Source organism: Apostichopus japonicus, chromosome 13 (assembly GCF_037975245.1).
Source record: "Apostichopus japonicus isolate 1M-3 chromosome 13, ASM3797524v1, whole genome shotgun sequence".
In the NCBI taxonomy this organism is placed as follows: domain Eukaryota; kingdom Metazoa; phylum Echinodermata; class Holothuroidea; order Aspidochirotida; family Stichopodidae; genus Apostichopus; species Apostichopus japonicus.
The window spans coordinates 2,341,048-2,363,558 of NC_092573.1; the positions used below are offsets into that span (position 1 = coordinate 2,341,048).

The 22,511-nt window shown below is 37.9% G+C and overlaps 1 protein-coding gene across 1 annotated transcript; it reads left to right on the plus strand.

The window, feature by feature from the left end:
• Nucleotides 1-2,681: 2,681 nt before the first annotated feature.
• Nucleotides 2,682-22,025, plus strand: LOC139979131 (MAU2 chromatid cohesion factor homolog). Its single transcript, XM_071989828.1, has 17 exons — nucleotides 2,682-3,004; nucleotides 3,142-3,159; nucleotides 4,902-4,967; nucleotides 6,825-6,920; nucleotides 7,516-7,638; nucleotides 8,535-8,690; nucleotides 9,866-9,941; nucleotides 10,514-10,587; nucleotides 10,972-11,166; nucleotides 13,390-13,533; nucleotides 14,414-14,497; nucleotides 14,936-15,060; nucleotides 15,842-15,953; nucleotides 16,583-16,673; nucleotides 17,738-17,865; nucleotides 20,121-20,869; nucleotides 21,390-22,025. The coding sequence occupies exons 1-16, from the start codon at nucleotides 2,768-2,770 to the stop codon at nucleotides 20,241-20,243; spliced, it is 1,848 nt and encodes a 615-aa protein (XP_071845929.1). The 5' UTR covers nucleotides 2,682-2,767; the 3' UTR covers nucleotides 20,244-20,869; nucleotides 21,390-22,025.
• The last annotated feature ends 486 nt before the right edge of the window (nucleotides 22,026-22,511 follow it).

Consider the following 22,511-nt stretch of genomic DNA (forward strand, 5'->3'; position numbering starts at 1 on the left):
GCCTTCCAGACAAGGGCGGCGGAAGCACTTTTAATCTGGGGGGGGGGGGGGCACCGACATCAAAGGGCACTTTGCAGAAATTCAATTTGACTGATGTAGTCTTATATTTAGTAACCTTTATAACTCTTATTGTATTATCTTTTTCGCGTATACACATCACTCCATCAACGGCCCCCCCACCCCCCTTTCATGGAAAAAAGGCATACTAGCACTGCAATATCCAAAGTTGTATGCACGACATTCTGAGCGGAGCGCCACCATCGGTTGGCGCGGAGCGTACAAGAAAATTTTTGGTTTTACAAACCCCTCAGATGGCCGGAAACGGCCCTTCCCGAGTGTTCATTCTGGTTCCCTGGCCTCTTGCTAACTTGAGACACCTCAATTTTTATGTAGAAAAAGGGCACATTTTAACCCTGAGGAAAAGTGGGGGGGGGGGCACGTGCCCCCTGTGCCCCCCGGTTCCGCCGCCCTTGCTTCCAGACGATCATTAATCCAAGCAACATAGTTCAATGGTGAACGTTACCTGACCATCTATACTGCGGATACATGGGTTACCCACTCTCAGATCAACTTCTTCAATCACGAGTGAAAACCGTGCACCGGTAAACCGTGGTCGTTACTATATAAGGGACCCAAGTCCTAGTTGCCATCTCACTGTTTCTAGGAAGTGGCCATGCATTGTGTCAACCGAAGTTATTATCGGTTTGCCCTTTAAACCAGTTTCTGATTTCCTACAGAATACGCAGGAGGCCCAGAGACTAACCTCACCCACCAAATAATGCATGCACATGACGGATAATATATTTAACGTTCCAAAGAAATAAAGAAGCTTCAAGGGTGTGAAGACTCGCGCAAAAAGAAAAGTTTAATGCCGGTAATCTGACCTAGTTTCGAATGAGGTGTAACAGAAGTATTAGACACCACCATCGATCCCAGAAAATATACACACTGCTTGCTACCGTCGGTAACTAGACACTAGTGTACAGTCAGTACTTACAGCTGCGGTCAATACCCACAGCACAGTGTATAAACGATACAGCGATGGACATCTTAGGTCCAGCTAAAGATAACAAGGTATCACGTTTCATTACTGTCTGCATTTTGTAGCGACACGAACAAAACGTCTTTTAATTTCAAGCAATAGAAAGTTAACTTTTTCAGATGGCCGCACGCGGTTTGGTGCGAGTCTTCGATGCCTTTAAAGGGTGTGAAGACTCGCGAAAAAAGAAACGTCTAATGCCGGTAATCTGACCTAGTTTCGAATGAGGTGTAACAGAAGTGTTAGAAACCACCATCGATCCCAGAAAATACACACACACAGCTTGCTACCATCGGTAATTAGACACTAGTGTACAGTCAGCACATACAGCTGCGGTTAATACCTGCAGCACAGTGTACAGACAATACAGCGATGGACATCTCAGGTCCAGCTAAATATAACAAGGTATCACGTTTCATTACTGTACTGTCTGCATTTTGTAGCGACAGGAACAAATCGTCATTTGCAAGCCACGGAAAGTTAACTTTTTTCAGATGGCCGCACGCGGTTTGGGGCGAGTCTTCAATGCCTTTAAGAGATACCGGTATTCGCCGGGCCTGTGCGCCGTTATAGGACAGTCATCCCTAATATCATATTTCAATCACGACCTCCCTTTCCCCATTCCTCAAAGCAAAATATTAATATTGCAACTATATGGAATTGAGCTTGTCAGTAACTGAATACGCAGATGAATCGAGAAAAGGGGCGAAGAGAGTAGACAGGGGAACTAAATGGCGGATAGCTTACAAGGATGATGATGTCCGAAACAATATACCATTGCCACCAGACAGAAAAGAAGACGTCATGGCTAGTCCTCTTGGTCCTGCCTTTCTAAATCCCGATTAGGAATCTCCCGTACCCTCCTCCATAATATACCAATGTTCCCCGCACCCATGTTCCCTCCCCGTGTTCCCCACCCATGTTCCCTAACCATATCCCCTATCCATAACCATGTCCCCTATCCATAACCATGACCCCTTTCCATGTCCCCTACCCCATGTACTCAACCCATGTCCCCTACCTCATGTCCCTACCCCATGTCCCCTATCCATTACCATGTCCCCTATCCATAACCATATCCCCTATCCATGTCCCATATCCATAACCAAGTCCCCTATCCATGTCCCCTACCTCATGTACTCAACCCATGTCCCCTACCCCATGTCCTCACCTCATGTTCCCTACCCCATGTCCCTACCCCGTGTCCCCTACCCCATTCCCCTACCACCCATTTCCACTACCACCCATGTCCCCAACCCATGCCCATACCCAGCCCCTACCCATGTCCCCAAGCCCACGTCCCCTATCCACGTCCCCTATCCATGTCCCCTACCCATGTCCCCTGCCCATGTTATTTTCCCGTATGCGTCATCTCCCCGTATGCGTCCCCCTACCGTTTAAAACTGATGGTCTTATCGTCCGTGGATACAACCTTGCTTTGGTTCAATTTGATACAGCACGTCGTAATAGCTGCTCCAAAACTCAATGATGAATACATGAAGCCTGCATCGCATGGTGATTGCGAAAGGACGTATACTTTACAACACAGAAGAGTACACACTATTACCTACAACACGTCCAGTCCCATTAGCTTGCACATTTCCTTTCCTTTGTGACCTGCTATGAAAAGTTGGTGGCGCTCCACAAAAATGCGTCCCATTTTTATTCATCTACCGGGAGTGAGTTAACTACTAATTCAGTCTGTTGGACGTTGAAATAAATATTAATATGGCGTCATCTGGCCCTTTGGAGTGCCAACCTTGGTATCTATCATTATTAGGAATTGCTGAAAGTTTCAGAACTTCCAATCCGCCAAGGATTAAACATTGTATTCACTGTCTTCAAGCCATTTTGGCACTAAATCCGCCAGTACGGATCGAAGCTACAACACACACGCAGTTAGGATGCTTATTGTTCACACACTGTAGGAACGTTGACTTAGCCTATGCACATCTCGAGAAGGCGGTAAGTTTAACCCTTTTCCACCATTTTTCTTCCAATGTTTGAAATTAAATATTCCTTTTGGAGATCATGTTTTATATTTTTGCTATCCTGTATGTTCAAATGATTCATTGTTTTCATTTTCTCTTTTCCTTCCACAGTGGGCTTTAGCACATTCTGTATCCTTTGCTGTTTACAAGTTTGAATGTGTGACCTAGTGACACAGTCTCTGGTGTACCAAATCTCAAGTCCATGGTTCCTATTTATAAGTTAGGTCTTAAATGATACTGTTAGTGATAGAAGTTGGAAACGATATTATCACATGAAAGAAAGTAATTCTTTGCATTTAAACATAGCAATTGTTGTGAATACATAGACAAATGTCCTCTTAGTCAAGTTGTCCATCAGCCTTACCTTCTATTTACTAACCTAACCCATATTAATACCCTTGATAGTGGTACTAGCCTACCAGTATTTGAATTATAAATGTAATTTATTCTCTACACTGCTACAATATAGCTGCAGTAGGTACTCTGTAACTGGTATGTAATTTCAGCAGTGTTTATTGGATCTGCAATTGGATCTGTTACACTATCAACAATTACTAAGTAATGGTTAGGAAGTTAGACCTCTAGGTAAATAAGCTTTTACTAGTGTCACCGGTTACAACATTGTCAAATGGACAGTAGGTTTTTGCTTCAGTTAGTAAATTGATGTGGAATAATGATGATTAAACATAATTTCCGCAAATCTTAAACAAACTGTTAATTGCTGTAAGTGATATCTTTCAGTGTTGAATAACCATTTCACAATGTAGTTTTGGTGTGGGAGAACAGTTGTTTCCTCCAGTGACATAATAATTATCAATGCTAACACTTTTTCATACAGTGAAGGAAGTTAAGCTTTGTACTTAGTAAGTACTAAATAGTCAATTTATCTAAATTATCATAAAGGTGCATCTCTGTGATTATTTAAGGCTGTTCCTTCAGAGATATATAGTTCACCAGGTAACAGTCATTATTCCTGTAGAAAACTTGGGTTTTATTTAATTATTTTGCAATACAGAGCAACTAAAGAAAAAAGCACAGTGGACCATCACTGGATGAGACCTCAAGCTTAAGTAATGTTCTACACACTGCAATCTCTGAAACTGGACACAATGAAGCATTAAGTGCATTATAGAGATTCGAAAAGAATATATTTAATTCACACTTTTCTAGGCAAAGGTGACATTACAGTTGCTATTTTCTTTATTACCGACCTGTAAATTGTTATGTTTGTAACTTTGTAAGAGTATGTATACACTTAATATGATCCTGCCTTGATACTAATGTATGTATGTAAAGTAAGCTAGAGGCCTAAGGTTTTCATTTCTGAAAGTGCTGTAGAGGAGAACCAGGATCCGTTTCTGTGAAAGGCACTTAATGGGCTTTTGATGGAGCCAGTTATCCCTTCAGCGTACTGTAAGTAAGGGTCATTTCGGTATTTCTAACCTATTGCTTTCTCATGTACAGAACTATAAAATGTAGCAAGAAGGTTGCACGTATAACTATTTTGAAGTTTGTTTTTGGTTTGAAGAAAAATATTGCATCTAAGAGTGTCTGATTGATTGATTGGACACTACTAAGGCTTTTTGGCAGGTTATGGATGCCATTGGTTACCTGACCTGACTTATTTTCAACCTTGGCTGTAACTTAGGCTGTAATTTTTTTTAATGAAACAGATTTTGTTGAGTTATTAAATATGTATACCCATAGTAACAATGGTGCAGCAAAGCTATTAGCGATCCATGTGCACACCGAATTCTCAAGACGTGGGAAATACATCCTGCAGCTTAAGAAACCATTTTCAACATTTGTTAGCATTCGTACAACAGATGATTTACATCTTATCTACAAATCTCCTTGACTGGAATTGTCAGATTCCTGCATTCGATGAAGTGAAGTTTGAAGCGGCCAGCATGCTTGTCAGGGTACATGAACAAAAAGTAAGTCCTCTTTTCTATGATAATGTTTGCAGTAACAATTGATACGTGCTTAGATTGTATGTTAAGAGTACTTAGCAGATTTGAGGATCTAGTTAAATGTTTAGTGCATTGAAATATCCTTCTCATTGTTTTATTTCGCTGCTCAGCTATATGGACAGATGTATATATTGAAGTAAGAAAATGTGTACATAATTTGCAAATCTTTGATATATAGGGACACTATAGAGTGATATTGTACAGTGTGTATGTTGTAACCACAGGACACTGTGTCCAATGTAAGTACCATAGAACTTTCAGAATTTTTTTCATTATATAATCTGCCCACAATAGGAACAAGCCTGCATACGGCTTGACAATCTACTGTATATGTTTATGTGTTGGAAACTCATGAGTTTTTCATGACATACAAAATCTTCTGTAGAACTGTGAGGTGGTTGACAAATTGCTGTCAAAAACAAGGTGTTGTTTGCATGAAAACTGTACTGTAGCAAACATGTTGTTGTTGTGAGCATAACCAACAAATCACACATTCATAAAACTTTTATTACGGAAACAAACTTGAACAGAAAGATAATGGAAGAGATACAAATTCTTATCTTTTAATACTCAGCCAAAAATTCTCAATAGCGTATAAATACAAGCAACTGTATGTAAATCTAAGTCCACAGCTATATATCCATTATTCCATTCCCTCTAATTTTCTTCACATTGACAGTGATAATGTTACTTAAAAATGGTGATTTGTCATATGCAAAGTGGAAAGTCCAAGGTCCTCAATTGGACTGGTTTGTGGAACAGCCTTTTTTTTTCTCTCTCTATCTCTCTTTCTTTTGGTATGACACTGAAAGTGTAATTACCTATCTGTTTGTGTACAGTGTATATACTAAATGGCTATTCTTAATCTTGAACAAATCTCAAAACAGGATAGTGAGTTAAAGTGAAAGAAGTACTCTTTTGTAAGTCTCTTTGCTGACTCAACAAATTAGATGATAACCATGTCAATTTTTCTGGAGAAGTGGAATTTTCAAAAAATTATTTCTTAGTACTTACTATTAAAGTGCAGTCTGTTACTGCTTGAAAATGCTTCTAAACAAGTAATAGTCCAATTGATAACCTGTTTGTAACATAAAAAAAAAAAATTGAAAAGTGTACCGCAGTGACAGCCTCTTACTGTACCACAGTAACGGCTTCCTTAATGTACCACAGTAACAGCCTCCTTACTGTACCACAGTAACAGCTTCCTTACTGTACCACAGTAACAGCCTCCTTACTGTACCACAGTAACAGCCTCCTTACTGTACCACAGTAACAGCCTCGTTACTGTACCACAGTAACAGCCTCGTTACTGTACCACAGTAACAGCTTCCTTACTGTACCACAGTAACAGCCTCCTTACTGTACCACAGTAACAGCTTCCTTACTGAACCACAGTAATAGCCTCGTTACTGTACCACAGTAACAGCCTCGTTACTGTACCACAGTAACAGCCTCCTTACTGTACCGCAGTAACAGCTTCCTTACTGTACCGCAGTAACAGCCTCGTTACTGTACCACAAGAAAGACATTTCACAAGGATTGAGATGTCATGATAATGTTTGACAGTTATGTTAAGTCACTTAATTGGTTAAAGTTTAGCGGAAGTTTTGATAACCCAACTATCTTTGTGGGAAGTATTTTCTTCCTTTGAATTTATTAAATTTTGAATCGCTCTGTCCAGACTTTTTTGGTAATCTTTCATGTATTTTCTTAGCTCACTGATTCAAATAAAACAAAGAGAGGGAGAGGGAGGATAAAAAGCCCCTCCAAATCAGTCAACAAGTTAAATATTATTCCATTCCTATTCCATTTTGTCCACAGGGTCAACTGCAACAGGCAAAAGAACTTCTCTTGACAGCCATTAGCAAATCAAAGCAGAGTGCTTACTGGCATTGTCGTATGTTATTCCAGCTGGCAGTAAGTACTTTTGACATTTTACTTAACTTGTGCAAAGTTTGGTGTACGATACCACATAAAATGAGTTGAATCTTACTGACATTAGTACAGCACTCGATCTCTTAATGGACGAAATGACGTATGCTGAATGGACGTAGCCTTTGCATGGACTACCCGTGTTTCTGTTGTTCAGTTATCTGGTCCAAAATTTACTACTTGGTGCAAACACTGTATAAAGGTGACCTACTTTAGTCGCACTTATCTAAACTATTCTGATACTTTTGTGAACATTATATAATTAAGAAAATTGAGGATTTTATGGCAGCTTCACAGTTGAGAAGCATGATGTGACATTTTCATCGGGTGGTATGTGACCTCTGAGTCTCTACCAAATGAGCAAAAAACTGTGTGAAATCCAAGTGATGTCTTGTGGCCTCAAGTGTGCATGCCCTTGATGTGATTGGCATTGGACAGGAATCTACATTGCTGGGGTATTTTGAGCTATGACTGCAATCAAAACTAAGAACTTGACTTTCACCACTGTGCACTTCCTCTTGAAATAGGAAGTTAATGTTTTTTTAATCAACTTAACAAAACTCTTGCCATTTTTCCACAGCAAATTCATGCCCAAGAGAGGGATTTTGTAGCAGCATGCGAGAGATTAGGAGAAGGGGCAGGTTACGCAGCCCAAGCCGGGGCACACTACACAAGAGCATTGTTCATGCTGAGTAAAGGAATGGTAAGTGGTCAGCATGAGCTTATGACATCCAATTTATTATATTTCTTTACATCAAAAACTTTTACAACCCTAGTGGACTTACCACCAAACAGACACAAGTCATTAAGTTTCACACAAGTTTCCAAAGATTCCAACAAGTTTGTAAAGTTCACCTCCTGTGTATAGATGATTCAGTGACTCGAGTCAGGAAAATCACTGGTAGGGACTCTACTTGACCTTTAAATGACCTCAAAATGACCAGACTCATAATAACTCTTCCAACAAATGTAATTCTTTTCCATTCACAATAACTATACACTGTTTAATAGAAATGCCAAGTATTGTCAGCCAAAGAGGTTCTATCTACTGGTAATTAATCAGATCTCTCGATTACAGTATTAACTACTTTAATATAGTCATTTATATCCAAATAAGGCTAGCCAGAGGTGTATTTACTTCACTCCTCTATTACCTGTGTCCATACATCATATATGCACACTATTCTACCTTAACCCACCCAAATTGGTTACAATTTTAGCACTGCGCCCCCATTGACCCACTTCCGGGTCAACAGCCCATTCCTCTTTCTTCCAATTCTACCATTCTGAAAACCTGCACCTGTAAATTGAGTAGGTTAAGGAAGATTGAAGCACACATGTTTCGTAGTGGCAGGAAAGTATCGCCGTTTGTAAAGCACCGAAAACCCAGGCAAAGTACTGGAGCCCCTGCCATGACAAGTGTTCTAGGTGTAATGCTAAGGTAGGAAAGAGTCAATTTTATTACAATCACACAAAACAGACCGACTCTCTTTAGATTACAATGATGTTGTTATTACTATAGCAGCAGATAAAAAAATATTAATTTTGTTCAGATCTAAAAATTTATCGTCATCTTTTCTTTCCTTTCTCATCATGAAGCTGTTACTGGTGGACAAGAAATGGACAGAGGCTCACCCTGTCCTGTCAGAGTGCAGTCAGTTGGTAGAAGCTTACAATGAGAGCTGTAGCAACAAGGAATCCCTCAAAGTGTTCTTCTTGGTTTTACAAGTCTGCCATTACCTCACGGCTGGTCAGGTAAGCTCCCTTCTACTCATATATTGGACACCCTTATCAATCAGAGACCAGTTCCCTCTTTCAAAGAATCAGTTGGCATTGGGTTGCAACTTCTCCAATCTATATATTCTGTCCAGAATATATAATATTTGCATGAGAATTGAATACTTTATCCATCAACGCTAATATCTATTTCTTGATACAACCATTTGGCTTCTATAATTGAAAAGTTAGAAACGATGTTGTCCAAAACACAAACGATTCCCACAAATTTATGTAAAAATGAGAGCAATTCAAGGTTATGCTTAATTTCATATTTTCCTGATGGAAATTGGTATTCTGGCCCCTCCTTGACTGTCCTTTAGCTGTCAAGTACGATGCCACAAGACGTTGGCAAATTATTACAATCAATGCCAAGTGTAGTTTCAAGACATAAGAAAGATGATGGCTGATGGTGCCCAGCGGCAAAATACAATTCTCATTATACAGCACAATAACTCTCTGTTCGGTGGATTCTAAGCCACGTTATATTTTTGGTGCCATTTAGTACAGTGTAATGTTGTAATGGTGAGTAGACTATATATAGCTTCCAGGCCATGATACTGAATACAGAATGCATATGAAGTGTTGAGGGCAGTATAATACTGTAACGGTTACACCAGTATTTGGCTGTTTCAAGCTATGGTATTGATGACAGAATCAACCTGTAACATTGAGTACAGTGTGACAGATACTGTAGTATTGATTATAGCATACTGCTATAGTGATGAGTACACAGTGAGGCTGTAATATCAGTTCCCCATCCAGGATGTAATACAGACTACCAGAGCTTCAGCCAGAAATAGAAAGTAGTGAGTTCAATTCACAAATTTGTTATTGAATTCTGGTCCTATGGGGGTACGGTTGCACTCCTCATGTCCTTCAGCAAAATTCACTTTTGAAAGTATTTATGTGCGAACAAATCAGATGAAGGAGGGGAATCAGCCTCCATTTCTCAAGAAAGTCTTTATGAATTCCACATCAGTTAGTTCCCACTTTAACTCAAGACACCTTACTGCATTTTGCTGTAAAAGGTCCGTATCTTCAAGAACATACTGAATTCCTTCGTGTGTCCACCGAAACCAAAGAGAAGACTTTCTTTTAGTCTTAAATAAATGTTATCTTGAGTCTCTTCTTCTTCTACATTTGGTTTGCAGGTAAAGAGTGTCAAGTCAGTGTTGAAGCAGTTACAGCAGTCCATACAAACATTGACAATGTTACAACCAGAAGAAGGTAAGCACTCTTCAGGGCTGTTCTTTCGTTGCTTTTGCATTCTTAAGCTGAGCAGAACATTGTACAGTGACATAAATGAAACTAACTGGTCTATCAAGCTTTAGATGTAGATTCCCATGTTGAAGATGGATTGTACGTTAATGTCCTATTATTGTTGGGCTGCGATTTATGTCACACTGCCCCAACACAAGGCAGTGATCAGTATCCCATCACTGTTTGAAATTGTGGTCAGGGGCTTCAAGCAGCAGTTTAACCCTTAGCCCCAAGATAACCCCCAGCCCCAAGATAACTCATACTGCTGAGATAACCCCCATAGTGAAATATTGCTCAAAATTAGTATGTTTCAGATATTCTGTGCTCCCTGTCACTGTGGCTACCAGAATGTGAAAAGTTCCACACAACATGCAGCTTCTATGATCAAAAACACTAAAAAAAATATTGTTGCACCTAAGTCAATTAAGGACAAATGAATCCCTTTTAACAATGATACCTAGGTCAATTTTGTAACGAGTTACTGTATTTTCTTTTATTTTTAGAAAGTCAACTGTTTTTTTTTAAATTTCTTTCAATAGAATCAGTATGTAGTAATGCAGCAGACAGGTTTCAATGGATCCCCAAGGAACATATGTGTGTACTAGTATATCTGGTAAGTTGCATTATCAGTAGTAAAAAAGTATGACATGGAATTTTACAGATGTTTGTCGAGTTTTGATATATGAAAACAGATCCGGAATGATCAAGTTAAATATTAAACTATCTTGTGTAGTTTTGATGTGGTAATAATGGACTGCATGGTTTATTACAGTACCGTAAAGTGCTTCTGTATTTACTCTATTCCACGTTTCTTCGTCATGTTTTGCTTAAAACTGTGCTTGAACGTGCTTTCAAAACAATTTGATACTACGTGTGAAGTATTACACAAATATGCAGTGATTTGATATCAAAATTCAGACTTGAGTATTTTTTATGCTGTTTTTGTGCACTTCTTTGGTAAACGTCTGATCTTGTAATTCTGTTCTCTGTTTTGTAGGTAACAGTAATGCACTCTATGCAAGCAGGCTACATGGACAAAGCACAGAAATACACAGACAAAGCCCTGGCCCAGATAGAGAAGTTGAAGATACTGGATGGGCACCCTATACTCTATACATTTCAACTTATGCTGCTGGAACATATCATCATGTGCAGGCTTGTGGTGGGAGAGAAGTCAATGGCAGTACAAGAAGTGAGTCATAAAAGGGAGTCACTGGATTTTTTTTTTTTACCCACACTTTTTTCTTTTCTCAGAACTTGCTTATTAGCTCAAGATTATTGAATTACAAAGCAAACAATGACAAACATGTATATATATGTTACAACAACATCTTGAACATTTTCAGCATTTCTTAGATGGTATTTCAAGAGAGAACTTTACCACATGTAAAAACAATTTTTAGGTCACCATGGCAGCAGAGTAATTTAAGATCTACTTGGCAGCAATAAATGTATCCCAGGGCAGCCAATATCTTTGTTTGATATTTAAATGGTATTTTCACGGGGGAAAAAGCTCATAATATTTCCAAGGCATGAATGAGAGAATGTTTACCATGATATCATATAAGACAAGAAAAACATCCCTAGATCATGGAAAGATTGTACCTATTATGAGTTTACTACTAGGTTACAACAAATCAGTTAAGTGAGTGAGACAATGGTCGGATCAAGGATTTTAAAACAAAGGGGGGTGGCTCTGGGGTTATTCAGGTGGACTCACGCCTCAGGGAAAGGGGTTTGTTCTGTAGGTCCCGTCCCAGACAAAAGTTACAAGTTAAGACATCAAATGGTCCTTTTTGAAGCAGATTAAGACTGTCAATTAGGTCTACAGTTGTAATAACTATTTATGAAGTTAAGTGTTTAAGATTGAAATGAGGGTGTACACCCCTCCCCCCTGGATCTGTGCCTGGTCACTTATCATAATATATTACATTATGTGATATACATATATACTTAGTATGTAGGTATATATACATTTATATTTATATGTACATATATTCGTATTATGCATTAATATATAATATATACTTATTGTAATATATTCTATTCAATTAAACTTTCTTTCAACCAACAATGTTCAAAGAATTTACATTGATGTGATATTACAATAGACTTAAAACAAGGAAGCTACTAAAAGCTTATGGGATGTGAATTACCTTTACAAAGAAAAAGAAAACATGCTCATGACTGGAAAAAAAAAACAATTTGTTTAAACATTATAAAGGATAAAACAATAAACAGAAAGAAAAGGAGAAACGCATGGCTAGATAAAAATGTCAAAATATGAAAGCATGTGGGAGAACATTCCAGGAGGACGGTCAAATGTTTCTTCTAGTGTGCCTAAAAATGTATCTATGTCAGATGATGGAGGGCGATAAATTACTCCTACAATTACCTTGCGATTGTGTTTGGTTATATCAACGAAGAGCGATTCGAAAACATTTACACGAAAAATTAAAAGTTCATCATTAATTAGATAGTGGGGGTAAATGTTCATATAAAGACCAACAATGCCACCTTTTCCTTGCGTATGAGCTGTGTGAACGAAATTGTAATTATCAAATAGGAAAAGATCAGTAGCAGAGTGTAAGTTTAGGAAACAGCAATACAATCAAATTTCAAGTTTAGAATGCGAAGTAATAATGAGAGATTGTCGCGGTGTTTGTTGAGGCTTTCTACAGTTACAATGTAAAAGGCTAAACGATTTACGAATTCCGACACAATTTTGAAACGTGTTGTAAAAGTCATTTGTATTTGTGAGATTGCAGGTTCTCTAGATATTAAGTTGAATGTTGTTTACTTTCAAATTATTCTGTGTCAGCTTAAATAAGTTGAACAAAAGAAATAAAAGATATAAATGTACAGTGAGACAAACGGATATAACTAAGAAAAAATATATGATATTATATAATAATATTTTGAGATGCAGGATTTTCTCTCATTAGTAGTGCAGCAGATTAAATAAAGAAAAGTAAATTGAGATTAAGAAGATTTTCTATGGCCAATTGGGCAGTACTTTTCCAATCTCTGTTTCTTATCTTTGAATGGTCTGAAACATCTCTACATTAGCTTTTACAACTTTTCATCCTGGGCCATTATTACCACACAGTTGCACTGTACAGACCCATCTGTTAAGGTGCTTACGATCTGTTCTATGAAAGGCATATCTTGTTTACACATATTTGTTTTACGTTGCTATGTCAGTGAGGCTTTCACCCCTTTCCTTCCTGATCCCCTCGTTCCCTCCCTCCCTCTACAGCTTCCCCCCCCCACCTCTCAATCCCTACTTACCCATCCTCCCTTCTCATCCCCTCCCACTTTGTCAAAACTTTGTTCAGATGTCCATTTCGGTGGAACTGACAACATTTTGGTACTTTGTCTAATTCTCCTGTTTCTTCTGCTTTTGTTTTGATAGATCGCACAGGCTTGCCAGGTGTGTTCACAGAATCCCAGGTTATTTAAACTCCATAGAGCGCAGCTTCATACGTTACTGGGCCTTTACTCTATGTCAATGAACTGTATGGAGAGTGCAGAGACGCAGTTCAATACAGCCCTTGTGGTAAGCACCTGCAAACTTAAGACTAAGATGATGATTTCTGCAGGCGAAAGAAAGCTCAACGGCTTTATTAGGCCATTAATTTATTGGCCAGGTCTCAAAGGATTAAAGGATTAAGGAAATGTTGACACTCTGAAATTGTGTTTGGCTTATGGAAGATGTTAGATGAGGTACATATAATAATATCATGCCCTTACCTTTGTCCTGAAAGCTATTGTCGTACCATCTTCCCATGTATGTAAGAGTGCAGTAATTGTGATGAGACAGGTAAATCAATAATAAATGAATAGTTGTAAGTATCGGGACCAGTAAAAAAAATGTATCAGGACCAGTTCACCCACTTGGGACAATTTCCTCTTAACTGTAATTTTCAAGTCCTGCTTTGAAGCACTAGTACTGACAATATGAATATCATCTTTCTATCTGATAAAGGTTAGGAACTGTTCATACTGTCTGTATGAGTGCTTTGAAGCATTTTACAGGACAGTATAGAGTGATATAAGCATTGGCAACTTGTCACAACTTCCTGCCCAGATAATTTTGGAATATGTAATGCAAGTTGTTGAGATAATTAAAGTGGAGAAACAGGTTCACTTATTGAAATTGTACTGGTTTTTGAAACATTAACATATAGAAGAAGCCTTAAAAGCACTTACGATCGAAGTATTTTCATCCTCAAAGACCTGTTAAAGAAAGCATCATGGTTTGGTTGTAGTAATTCTCTGCACTTTTGGTCTTCATGTTAGGCAGTCTCTTTGCCTCCATTTTGTTATATGCTTACAAGAAGATTTAAGTCTATGGAAAAAAAATTATAAGGGAAAAAAGAATTTGCTGGATTTACTGACCATATGTTGAGATTGTTTTGTTTGTTTGATATCTACAGTATACCCAACAAGAAGAACTGTATCAGTTCATAGCACTAAACCTCGCTATCGTCTACCTCAGGTCGGGAAACAGAAGTCAAGAGGTAAGCGACTCTCACCTTCAAAAGACAAAAGGCAGGACTTCATAACCAAGTGTAAACTGGCATTTGAGATTGATGGAGTCATACAATAAAACAGTATGCAAGAACAGCTTCGTTTTTAAGTCATATCTACAAGAAAAACTTTTTTTCAGTTTGGAGACTGTGTGATGTGAGTCGTCACTGGACACATTCTCAATCATTTTTGGGGGACAATTTCAAATGTTTTGTAGTCCCTACTTAAAATTATGCCTCCATAACTTCATATTAAAGTTATGCTACTGACAGCCACATAAATCTGTACTTTGCTGACATGACCCATACCACAATGATCTGTTATTTATATTTACCTGTCTGATATGTTGATGTTGTGCATGGAATCTCATTTCCGTTAATTGTGTCATCATCGTTAATTGATTTATTTATTGTTTTTTCCTTTATCAGCTTCTGACCCTGTTAGAAAAAATCAATCCAGAGACAACTACCATAACATCTCATAGTCTCAAAGCTGCAGGGTTCTTTGTGCTGGGTCTCAGAACATTCTTCCAAGCCAAGTACAATGAAGCAAAGTAAGAATCTACTTTTAGAGGTTTTTCTGCTTTTCTAAGCTCTTTTTCCTCAAAAAAAGGGAGCACCTTTGAAACCAGTGGCACAGTTAAAACAATTCTTACTTTGTTTTGAAAATTTTGAGTGAATGTGTTAAAGCAGAAAGATGTGTAGTAGGCTAGGTTGAGTGTTGTAAACACAGGTTAGATATTGTTGTTGTGATTGAAAATTAGCGTGATAAGATTCGGTGCAGAATTTGTGATTCCAGTAGGCTAGTCACGACCCATCAATTCTGCGGCAACAACAAAAACACCTAATATATGCTCCCTTGGTAGTTGATGATCTATCTGCACATTGGCTGAAAGTCAGGATATATCAGCACACACACACACATTTATCAAAACTTGGGAATCAAATCACCTCATGTCAGGATAGAAGTCTTCTGTTAGATTCCATTGGAAACAATGTTTATTGAGCCATTTCTTGATACCCTGCCTGCTACTCTCAAGAAAAGCTTGGCGATCCAGTTTTGAATGACCACCCATAGTTTTGAAATTCGGGATTTATAGAATTTGCACTGAAATGTTTTTACGAACTACTTATGTGACACTGATGTGCAGTGGAATTGGGTTATTTCCTCCTTTAGCAATTAATTTAAACCAGCTACTTTAACAAAGAATACATCTTTGTTCATTTTTGGGGGGGGGGGATCTTTTTCTTGAATTCAACATAAAGATTTATCAGCCCGATATCTCAAAGTTGTGTGTTAACGATATTTCCCTCATTTCTTCTTGCCCTTGAAAGGCGGTACCTGAGAGAAACCCTAAAGATGTCCAATGACGAGGATCTTAACAGATTGACAGCTTGTTCCTTGGTTTTATTAGGTCACATATTTTTGTCATTAGGGAACAGCGGGGTAAGTCTCAAACTTGAAACTGGCCTCTTTTAAGTTGGTCTGAAGTCTTCAATTTCCATTTCTTTTTGTAATGATGGTATCAGTTTATTTTGTTTCTGATGAAGTTTGTTTTTCTTTCAGGAATGAGTTAACCCCCCCTCCCCTCCTCTCTGCCATTTTGAACTCTGAAATACCCATTTATTTGTTTGACTAAGACGCCACTCTTTGCATAATTGACTTTGGCTCTTTGATGTATGTTGGTAGCTACACTTTGAATCCCCAGCTATTAAAATTAATATTGAAAAACAATAACTGTTAACTAGAAAATATGAATTTTGTGAAAGGAACAACTCTGCATTGGTGAAATGATATCATACGATCATTCCAATCACACTTCCACATTCTTTCGTTATAATCTTTGTGAAAGTGACTCGTTCTGTACTTTCAAGCCAACTACCACAGTTCCCTGATCTTGGTAAAAACTTATTATTCTGACCCATCCTATAACCAGGATGTGGAACCTTCTTAGAAAAGGCCACTTAATTATATCCTTTTAACTACAACAACAGGAAATAATATACATTGGTTCCTGTCTTTTATTGGCAGTTGTTGTTAATGTGTTATTCTTCCTTGTATCATCTATTCTGCAGGAAAGTATGAACATGGTTATGCCAGCAATGCAGCTAGCCAAAAAAATCCCAGACATGCATGTACAGCTCTGGGGATCAGCACTTCTTAGGGGTAAGTTTATGGGGGCAGTGTTTGCACATTTGTAAATGATTAGTATTGTGGTTACCGATAATAAGTATTGGTGGTAAGCTACACCCCATGTCTGTGTGCAGCTCTGGAATTTGTGTAGACCTAGGGGTTGTCAACACTTCTTAGGAGTAAGTAGGGGTTATTTTTTTGTTAGGGGGGAGGGGGTGTGGAGGTAATGTTTATAAGATCAAAAATTATTGGTATTGTGGTTAGAGTTAATTAGTTATAATGGTAAGCTAATCCCCATGTGTATGTGTAGAGCTCTGAGGATTGTGTTTGTGTAGAGCTCCGAGGTATAAGGGGTTACTTGTATGTGTATGTATGTATTTTAGATCCTCCTGCAAGCAGGAACTCGCGAAGAAGCCTCATTGGCTTATCACAGCCGCAAGCTGACCGAAGTCAGTTTCTTACATTCGTATTTAACCTCCATGATTATGAATTGTTAATTGGCAACAACTCTGTAACTGGACGACATACATTAATCTGGGAGTGACTCGAACCGGGGACCTTATGATTGAAGGGCACCGGCGTTAACCACTGAGCTAACACTCCGCTTTAGTGTAACACAACACTTTATTGTAGTCTGCATGAAGCTCTAGGGTAAAGCATTCATTCATACTTGGGCAGTCTATGTACAGCTTTAACCGATCAATAGATCAATATGGCTGTTGTGGTTTTAGTTAAATATGATTATCAACACTGGTATTAAGCGCTCACTAAATAACACCTTCTCTTGAGGTCAGCAATCATACGGTGGTAGTTTTATAATTCAGTCTGCGTACAAGTTTTGTATCATTACCATAACCCACTTAAAGCACAAATAGGGTGATTGTCAGACCCACTAGGGGTACAGGCTTTGTATCTGTTCGATACTGGAATCAATTGTTTAAAGTTTAAACAGTTGTAGTCCTTGTTTAGTGATCGTTTATTATTAGTCACTTCATCAAAGAAAGAAGTCTGTTCCTTTTTTTTCTTTTTTTAAATTACACTATGTCTCTGTAGACCCTTCTATTCATTTCAACGTGATGATGGTCATTATATTTCAGATCTGTACCACATGGCGGGAGACCCTACAAAAGAAAACGAAGGCTACCACCTCCACTCGACTTTCTCTCAGCAACTCCTCAAGGATCACTTTCAGTCATCGCAACTGCCTCAGCATAACCTGATACAGGTACGTCACAAAAGAAAGCCATGCTCTAAATACCGACTATCAGTAACGAGTCCATATGCACTAATACTGACTATCAGTAACGAGTCCATATGCACTTATACTTATTATTGATAAACATCTTATGTTTTTTCTAGTATCCTGTATATACCATTACTGCACTGTTTTGTATGTCTATGTATATGCGAAATATATTAACTGAACTGAACTATACCGACTATCGGTAACAAGTCCGTATGCTCTAATACAGACTATCGGTAACAAGTCCATATGCACTAATACCGACTATCGGTAACAAGTCCATATGCTCTAATACAGACTATCGGTAACGAGTCCATGTGCACTAATACCGACTATCGGTAACAAGTCCATATACTCTAATAGTAGTTATACTTGGGAATATAGTATAGATTTTAGTATAAGATTTAGTTTGCTTATTCATATCAAGGTGAATCCCATTAGTGCTCATGGCGTTTCATTCTAAAAATTATGTTGAGTATGATGAGTAAATGCCAAGACAAGAAACTTTCTATCTCAAAACAATGAGATATCTCATACTGAAATCTGATACTGAGTATGGTGAGAATGCAAGAAATAGAAAGTTGATTTCACATACTAGAACCAAATTCATCACAGACAAGACACATTAAAAGGATTGTCTGGTGGCCCAAAGAAGTTAGCTTAAAAAATAGTAAATAATTTTCCAAACATGTTGTCAAAGTATGAGAACGCTAATGTTGCGTTTGACAGAGAAACGATTTTTTAATCGTTATGGATAGACATTTCAAATATGATTTGAACAGTACAATACGTGACGTCAGCTCTGCCATAGCAGATTGCGTCATACCCCACCCTCCGCACAGTACCTATACGGTAATCACAACAAAAACAGCGTTTGTATACAGATAAATTTCTTCCTTAATTTCCGGTGAAATTTCTTTAAAATTAGATATGTTTTCAAAAACTCCTTAAGCCGCCATGTACTTGATCGGTGGTTCCGTGGTCTTTGTGTAACACAAGGTAAATTTTAACAGCAGACTCTGAGTTGTTCAGGCTATACATCGCGCTATCCAACTCCAACGCGAAAAATGTTCGCATGTAGGCTATACTCAAACGTTGACAATCGGACAGTTCTGCGAAGCCTAAGCTTCTCAGTGCTACATTCTGCTCTGACAACGATTCGATCAATTTCTTCAATAATTTCCGGTGAAATTTCTTATAAATTAGATATGATTTAAAAAACTCCTTAAGCCGCCATATATGTAGTAGATCGGTGGTTTCGTGGTCTTTGTGAAACACAAGATAAGTTTTAACAGCAGGCTCTTCGTTGTTTACACATCGCGGTATCCAGCTCCAGTGCGAAGAATGTTCGCGTGTATAGCCTACTCTAACGTTTACAATCGGACAGTTCTGCGATGACATCGATTCCGCCAAGTTTCATCTTCCGGTTTAACGAATACTTTACAAGTTTCCTTTTACTGTTAATTTGATCCGTGAATTTTATTTCAGCGATTTCGAAGAACAGTTAATGAACTGTGGTTTGAGTGTGAGTGTACTATGTGTAACGCTATACAAGTACACCAACTGAGCATCGTAGTATATACGTTCGCGAGTATGTACGTTATATATATGAGGCAATCCAATGTGCTTACACATGAGTTTATTTGCTGCGGAATTGGGAGTGCTAACTTCAAGTCACCTGTTTTGCCTATCTGCAACCACTACGTCAATCACCATATTGAAGCGTTCGAACAAACGGTACTTTTGGTGAGAAACTGGTGAATTTGAAAACCAGATTTCTACAAGAAGAAAACGGCGAATGGGGACAATTTTTACATGGTTAGAAAGAGAAAAATAATAACTACAAAGACAATGTATCAAAATCTTCCACCAGACAATTCCTTTAAACATCCATCAGATCTAATGTGAAAGGTTTTATTGGTCATATGGCTGGCCGTTTGTGTCAATTGTTTTTTTTTTTACTTTTTGAAGGTTTTGGGGGTAATCTTTGTGTGACTTATGAGATTTTTTTTTTTTTCTTGCAAATTTTAACGTGCAAAAAATTTATAAATGCATTTCAAACAAAAATTCCTATTTTCTAATTAATTGTGCTACTGTCAGGCATTTAGGATTGGTAAGTTAATGACAATTAAATGTCTCATTGAGGGAAATGTTTGAAATGGGGGTGGGGAGGGGTAATAATTAATCATCCTTTAAGTCATCATTTATGTGTTGTTGTTATTTCCTTTCCAATCCAGTGGACAGAGGGATCAATTCCTCCTCAACACCTGCGTTCCAACAGTGCAAACAACTCCAACGGTGCAAGCAGTAGTTATATGTCACATCCTCAGACAGATTTGTCTCGTCAGCCTTTCTCGTAGCTACACCGTGCCTCAAGATTTTTAATACTGTCACATCTCGCATGGATGGCCTTTTTTTCTTTTTCCTTTTTTTCTTTTTTTGCACAAAATGGTCATTCTCATTCAATCCAAAGTCTTTTAAAAAACAAAAACAACACAAACAAGTTTTTTATTTTTTTTTGCAAATGCAAGTTGTCTGAAATCAAACTTTTTGAATTTTATGGATCTTTTTGTTTTTTCTTGACTGAGAGGTTATTTTTTTTAACATAGAACAGAAGTGAAAGTTGGTCATGCTGGATGTCGAGTCATTCATTCTAAATGGGGGATGAGTCCTGGAACATTTACCCCCACCCTCTATATGTTCTTCTTATCATTTGCATCAGTTGTGTGAAGAAATAGACAATTTTTAATTTGAGTAAGGAAGGAAAATTTGTGTAACATATTCTGGGGTTGAAACAAAAAAGCATGAAAGATGTGATGGATGGAGCCTCTGATGCAACGTTCAGGATACATTTTAAACCACCTCCATGTTACTGGTCCTTCTGGAGAAAGGAGTGTCAAATATATCGCCTCTGAAATGGTTGCCCTGTTTTCGTCACAAGAACTGAATTCCTGACCCAGGTTCATTCTGGAAGAAACACAAACAGGTGAGTGGTAGCACAAAATTTATTCAGCCTTCCCTTTTGTAAAAATCCCTTGGTTTTATATTAATATACCAATAAGGTAATGACAATTAATTTTTTTTTCCCCTCTGTTTTTCCTAGTTTTAAGCCAAAGTATGAAAGAAAAATGGAGAGACAATTTGACAATAAAAAGATAAACATTGAAATGTATGAAATATCTTAAATGAAGCACAGCAGTCCTCATTGCTGTGTTTATGTCTTACGAAAAGGTGCCAAAATATTAACCTGCAACTTGCAAGTTGACAAAACTTTGAAGTTTAATTATGTTAATTCTGTTATTAATAATTATAATAAATCATGAAACTATATTTTATAAGGCGCGACAATATCCATCAACACAATGTTCATAAATGCTATTGCAAACTACAAACCAATTAAACTTTTTATCTTTGTACTTTTGAAACTGATTAATTTTCTAAAAATTACCAAAATTAGAGATTAAAAGCAGTTTTGAATAAATATGTTATTCTTTGTTATCTTTCAGGAACAACCATCCATCATCAAACATGAGATGTGCTTTTTTGGCTTAATTTAGCAGGAAGTCCAACAGGTCAAAGTAACTGGTAAAATATCATAAGATGTTCAAAATTGGGTTTGCACTGAACAGCTGCACAGAATCAACCAGTATGTAAAACCAATAGGAATATGACCATACAGATTTATCTCTGATCTAGCAAAGTCATATGCAATTACATTCATATGAAGAGAGATGGGAAAGGGGAATGACAGGGTGTAGGGTGAGGAGAGGGTGCAAGGGGAGAGGGTGCAAGGGGAGAGGGTGCAGAGAGGGTGTAGGGGGGAGAGGGTGCAAGGGGGAGTGGGTGTAGGGGGAGGAGAGGGTGCAAGGGGGAGGAGAGGGTCAAGGGGAGGGGTGTGCAGTGTTTAAGTGGATTTAATTATCTCAACAAAGGGACCAAATTGAAGTTTTACTTGTAGGGGGGTATACGTGGAAAACTGTATAGTATAGCTGGAAATGCATTGTTTTAATCAGGGCATCTTATGGTATGGGAATTCAACCAATGACATTGAAGTAAGATTGTCACATGTCAGAATGATTAAAAACTGTCAAAAATTCTTTTAAGAAATGATTAAAAATGACAAAAGGTTAAGAGGAAAATGGCATTGAAGATTATATTGTTGGCCTCTGTACCTTGCAGCACTATTGGTTGTTGTTCAGGAGCTTTTTTTTTTAATTTGAATTCAAATCATAGAACAGATCCTCACTTATATATCTTAAAGTAGCGACCATGATTGAAATATGTTACTGATTCTATATATTCTGCATTTGAGAAGTTCCCACTTACATATGATTATTGCTGCTGTTAAAAATTGTTTTAGAGTAACAAATGGTTTGGAACTGGGATAAGTAGTATTTTGTACCTTCATTACATGGTACCTTTCATTTAGGAGTACCTTATCATTAGTAGTACCATGTTGTATGTAATTGGGACTGAGAAAGTGAGTTGTTTACTTATCATGTTAACATGACTATTCATTATTGAGTTTCTATTTTAAGCTCCCTTTTGTGTTGACTTTGGAGCGATTCTGTTTGTACTGGTTGGGTGAAGGATGGGCCTCCATAGCTTCTATCATTACTTTGAAGCAA

Coding starts and splice junctions, on each gene's coding strand:
- LOC139979131 (XM_071989828.1), top strand. CDS start 2,768: ATGGCGTCATCTGGCCCTTTGGAGTGCCAACCTTGGTATCTATCATTA. Junction 8,691..9,865: donor ATTACCTCACGGCTGGTCAG/GTAAGCTCCCTT, acceptor TTTGGTTTGCAG/GTAAAGAGTGTCAAGTCAGT. Junction 10,588..10,971: donor TGTGTGTACTAGTATATCTG/GTAAGTTGCATT, acceptor TCTGTTTTGTAG/GTAACAGTAATGCACTCTAT.